This window comes from Pteropus vampyrus, unplaced genomic scaffold, assembly GCF_000151845.1.
Source record: "Pteropus vampyrus isolate Shadow unplaced genomic scaffold, Pvam_2.0 Scaffold449, whole genome shotgun sequence".
Lineage (NCBI taxonomy): Eukaryota > Metazoa > Chordata > Mammalia > Chiroptera > Pteropodidae > Pteropus > Pteropus vampyrus.
Genome location: NW_011889230.1, coordinates 199,826 through 205,236, shown reverse-complemented (window position 1 = coordinate 205,236; position 5,411 = coordinate 199,826). Strand labels below are relative to the sequence as shown.

General features: G+C 61.4%; 1 protein-coding gene across 1 annotated transcript in view; it reads right to left on the bottom strand.

Moving 5' to 3' along the window:
* PKD1L1 (polycystin 1 like 1, transient receptor potential channel interacting) overlaps nucleotides 1-5,411 on the bottom strand; it is an 88,190-nt gene that overhangs the window by 72,755 nt on the left and 10,024 nt on the right. The window contains exons 5-8 of the mRNA XM_011381735.1: nucleotides 3,918-4,124; nucleotides 3,230-3,411; nucleotides 2,122-2,343; nucleotides 785-945 (exon numbers count right to left, since the gene is read on the bottom strand). Coding sequence (XP_011380037.1) covers nucleotides 785-945; nucleotides 2,122-2,343; nucleotides 3,230-3,411; nucleotides 3,918-4,124 — 772 coding nt within the window. The remainder of the gene's footprint in view (nucleotides 1-784; nucleotides 946-2,121; nucleotides 2,344-3,229; nucleotides 3,412-3,917; nucleotides 4,125-5,411) is intronic.

Below are 5,411 nucleotides of genomic sequence, written 5' to 3'. Positions count from 1 at the left end.
ACCCAGGCCCTGTGACACACTGGGCAGAGGCTTCGATCCGGGCAAACCCACCCACCTAAAGAACGTGGGAGGGCCCCCCTGTGAAGACGGCACAATGGCCCTCCGTCTTCCGTGCCTCCAGCAGAGGGCGGCGGGCGGGGGTCCCCATGTGGGAGCTTCGCGAGGCCCCAGTCGTGGAGGACGTCTGGGAGGCTGGCCCAGCGTCTGCGGAAGGCGGCGCGGAGACAGCTCAGAAACAAAGGCCCCTCTGTCAGCCGTGCAGAGCGGCCCCGCATCACAAACATTGCCGGTGACAAGTCCCTCTTCCCCAGGCCCAAACCTACGGGCTGACGCACCCACAGGCCACGGGAGACTTTATTTTACGCACCCACTGCCGTGTGGCTGCACGAGCCACGCTCTTCACGGAGGAAACATTGCTGGAGGCTGCTCGAAGCCTCCGGCGGTGGCCGGGGGTGAGGACCCAGGGCGGGAACCAGCGTCCGCCGCTCCTCTGTGGGGTCTCCGGGCTGCTGCCCCAGAGGACAAGGGAGGCCCGGAAGGGGCGTGGGGCGTGGGCCGCGGGGGTGCCGCGCCTGTCATTTCAAACAGCTCACTGCGCTTCTGAACCCGCGAAGCCGCCCGCACGCAGCCGCCAGGCGGGGCGGGCATCAGCACGCGCTGGCCCAAGCGCGGGGGACATGCTCGACCGTGGGCAGGACCAGACACACCGCTGCACATGAGTCACACTTCGCAAAGTTTTAGCGACCTCAGAATCGAGCCAACACAAGGAGGCCACGCTGCCCACCTTCCGCGCGGCTGCCTTCCGTGGCGTTGACCACGAAGAGGTCCCAGGAGTAGGAGAGGCCCGCTGTGTCACCGCAGTCCGCGCACGCAGCCCGAAGGGACAGCTCGTCGTTCCAGTTGACGGGCAGGGCTCGGAAGCGCACCCAGGCGACGTGGACGAACCTGCGGGCACGGGGCGGCCGGCTGTAGGACGGGGCGCGCGGCCCTTCTGCGCGTCCACGCACGCTGGGCATGCTCAGATCGCCCCTCTGGCCTTCGTCAAGCGGCAGACAGCGGTCACCGCTGACACGAGGAGCCCCGATGGGTGGCCGAGCCTGTGCCGCCGCCCTAGGGCCTGCCTGCTCCCCGCCCGGCCCCCACGGACCGCGCACACCCTCGCCCGGCCACGACCCCTCCCGAGTGTCCTTGCCGGCCACACTCAAAGCGCAGCGGGGACTCTGGGTCCCGGGGCCGCGGGGCTCGGGAGCTGCTGCGTGCTGCCCGATGCTCCGCTCCGTCCCCGGGGCCTGGGCCACTGAGCCGGGGTGGCGCGGGCGTTTCCCGTGACAGCCCCTCTCCCCACTCACGTCTCATGTGGCCGCCCACCGGCGTCTCCCAGCACAGGGGACCAGGAGGCCATGGCACGCGGTGCCACAGGGGCCTCGCCCGGCCCCAGCCTGTCCCGGGGTGTGTGCGTGAGTCTGCATGCGCGGGCGGGGCGTGGGGGTGAGGAGGACACGGCAAGGAGCGGCTGGTCTGGCCCTGACCCCCCAGGGACACAGTCACGCGGGCCGGGATCGTCCCTGCCGGGGCCAGCGCCGTTCACCCAACTTCAGGCCCCGCGAAGGAATATTTGACAACAAATCCGTAATTCTCCTGTGAGACTTACACAGCGCATTGTATGTTTACAATAACAGTGTCTTAAGATTTTACGTACCGTTATTTAAATCACGCCCCAATATCTCTAGCCCTATCCTGGCGCGTCTTCGCTTTTAACATGTACAAATATAAACAAAACGGAAGTGGCCTGGGCTCCTTCTGGCCTCCGCCCCCAGCCCTGGAGCAGATGCATCTCAGGGCAAGTGCTACGGCAGACGGGCGCTTCCTACTCGGAGCCCCCCATTGGGAGCCCCCCACTCGGTGGCCCCACTAGGAGCTGCCCACTGGGAGCCCTCCCTCGGAACCCCTTCCACTGGGAGCCCCCCTCAGAGGCCCCGCCGTCAGCGCGCAGGGATCCTGCGCCGGAGCCTCATCTCCCGCGCACATTGGGTTTCTTGCAGGCCCCAGCAGCAGCGAGGCGCGGGGCGCCCAGGACAAACGCCTGCGCCTGCGCGGTGGGGACCTCAGGACAGGCAGTACCTGAGCGCTGAGTCCAGGCGGGTGGACAGGAACACCTGCGCCTCTGAAGAGTTGCGGCCTTCGCTGGACACCACCAGCGTCACGAGAAACTGGTCGTAGCTGCGGCTGAGAGAATCTGCCGCAAAGGAGACGGTGGGCGCGCCCACGTGCAGGCTGCGTGGAGAGGGCCCCGTGAAGCAGGGGCGCCCGGGGCTGCTGGCTGGGGTGCACTTCCAGTGATACCTGTGGGCGAGCCGTTGGGGGTCTGAATGCCTTGCCCTGGCCAGGCAGGTGACCTTGGCATCATCACGGGCTTCCTGGGGGCCTGCGAGGGAGCACGTGCCCGTGTCCGTGGGGTCGCCTGCTCGCCCTGGCGGAGCACAGAGTGTCCAGTCGGGACACTGGGGCAGGCCACCCAGGGAGGGTGTGGGAGGAGAGGGCCAAGGCCTGAGCCAGGGGCCTCCAACGTCCAGGGACCCAGCCACGCAGAGGCATGTGACACGGAACCCAGCCTCCCACACACCAAACATCTTACCCCCCAAGTGTTCAAATACAAAGTAACACGTTTGCTACGGATTGAATGTCCGAATGTCCATGTCCCCAAACCCACGTGTGGACCCCAACTCCCAACGCGATGCGTGGGAGGCCTTTGGGAGGTGGCTCCCTTGTGGGGGCGAGGTCCTGCGGTGGGGTCGGGGCTCCTGGACGAGAGGCCACAGACAGTGCCTGCCCCTTCCGCCACGGAGGACACGGCGAGAAGACGCGCCGCCGTCACCACGCAGCATCTGCGGCGCCCGACCCTGGACGTGCAGCCCCCAGAACGCGAGTGACTGTCCATTGTGTCGAACCTCCCCCCGCCCCCGCCCCCGTCTGGGCGGTCTGTTACAGCGGCCCCGAAGACTGGACACTATTGAAACCTCATATTGGAAAACGTGCCACACTTTAAACACCAACACGTAAACCGACCTGTCTCGTTTCCGTCCCTTTTCTAAGTTCTCCTGTATTTCGATCCTAAGTGAAACATGAATTCGGCTAATAAAAGTTGAGGCGCGTAACACTTCATTACCGCTGAATTCTAAAGCCACCCCTCCTTCGGTTTGGAGGGGGCGCACAGTCCCTTGGGGCTCACCTGAGGGTGGCCCTAGGCCTGTCCGGGTCGTAGGACAGGGACCCGCGGAGCACGACGGTGGCCGAGGGTCTCCTGGCGACGAGCAGGTGCGTGCCCTCGGAGATGACGCTGACGGGGGCCCTGGCTCGCACCTCCACGCTCACGCAGTGGTTGGCGTACACGACGCTGCCTCGCACCTGCACCTGTACGCCGACGACAGGGGGCGCCACCGGAGCGGGACGCTCATCTCAGCACCGGAGAGAAACTGGGGAGTCCCCCACCCCGCCCCCGTGCGTCAGCACCGCCAACTGCAGGCTTCGGGTGCAGCACAGGCAGACTCGCTTTCCGCCCCCAAGCAGCCGCCTCCGTGACCACAAACATCCCCCCGGGTGGCGACTGCAGGGCGGGTATCAGGCTTCCCCTGGTGGCGCGAGCACAGCGTCGGGGGCCCTGGGACCCTGGACACAGCAGCGCCTCGGATGCCGGCGCACCCAGCTCCACGCCCGCTCCGCCCGCAGACTTTCCCTGCTGTTGGGTTTTGTTGACTTGCCCGTGTTTAAGTCCCTTTTCCAGCCCCCAAACGTACTGTGGACTTAAAGAAACGCAAACGCGCTTGAGCGTCGGCCGTTCCAGGCACCGAGCGCTTGCTCGGGGCGGGCGGGAAGTGGGAGGCCGCTTGTGCCGGGGGCATCATCGGCCCCCTGCCCACCTTGGCCAACGCCGTGTAGTTCCCGGGCTCCAGAAAGTAGCCGGGGATGGCGAGGGTCTGCCGGTGCGTGCTGACGGCGGGGGGCAGGGCCACCCCCAGCCCCGCGGAGTTCCTGAGGCTCCAGGTGTAGGAAAGGCCTTGGGAGATGTCGCAGAGAATGGCGGCTTCAAAGGCCACGCCCAGCGTCACGGGCTCAGACCTCCACACCTGCGCGATGAGAGAAAGGTGTCTCATGGAAACTTCCATCCTGCCTCATTCCAGAGTAAATGATTAAAAGCTTACACGTGACCTAACACTCCGATTGTGTTTACGTCATCACTGGATGGGCTTCTCAGAGTTGGAATTGAGGGCTCAAAACAAATGCCATGTCGACTTTACAAAGAAAAGTAAGAAGTCCACATGAAAAGCAAAGAGGAAAAAACAAATATTTATAAACCCATGAGAAAAAAACCCTTCTAAGCATAAAATGGGAAAATATCAAAGGGAAAGGTGAATAGATTTGAGTACATAAAAATTTTAAACGTCTGAATGTCAAAATACAATTTTTGAAAGCAATCAACAGAGAAGGAAAACCATTTGCAAAACATGACAGTTGATACCATTTAAAATCAATGGGAATTGCCTTATTGTATGGTTTCCACTATAAAATCATATATTCAAAGTTTAAATTGGAACAAAAAGAAAACCCGATTTCTGATGGTTGGAGACACTGGAACAAAGGGTTGTAACCATAGTTCAAACGAGGGGCACAGGAGGAACGTGTGCGAAGTGACCTCGTGCGCGGTGTTTTGAGGACATACAGTCTGAGGGTGATGAGAACTCCAGACAAATCTGCGAGCTGGCTGGGAAGTTTTATTTCTGGTGATCACGTTGCTATTGTTGCTTCGAAAGTAGTTTACATGTTTATTAGGAAAGATGCTAATAAATACTTCTAGAGCTGTCCGCTGGGGCGTCCGCCACTATCCCAGCCCACAGAGTCCCACAGACCAAAGCAGGCCAGTTGGAGCATTTGGGGACAATGCCTGTGACGGATGGAGTAACATTAAAGCAGTCAGCAGGTCCGACCTCGCGGTGGTCAGCGGGCCTGGGTGGCGACGCTGCCCCAGCCTCCAGCTCACAGCCAGCGGCCGGCACGAGGTCCCTGGAGGACGTTTCGGGAACAGCTCCCGTGAACACGGGCGGGGAGAACCGTGCAGCAGCTGGGACCCAGGGCTTCAGAACGTACTGCTTTTGGTAGACATGGAATTTTGCCTTTGGCTTTCGTTAAGTGACGTTAGTCATGACTTACTTCCTTTGAAATTATTTCTTACTCTTGTACTCTAAATAAGATTCTAGAATTTGTCACAAAATGACCCAGATTTATGAGTTGCAACACATTTTGTCTGAGAGGCCAGTTTTTAACCCATGAATAATGACAAACACGAAATGAGGACACGCCCGGGGGGACCAGAACTTGTTCTGAGGTGCTAGCATGTGTGAGTCAGCACCGGGGGA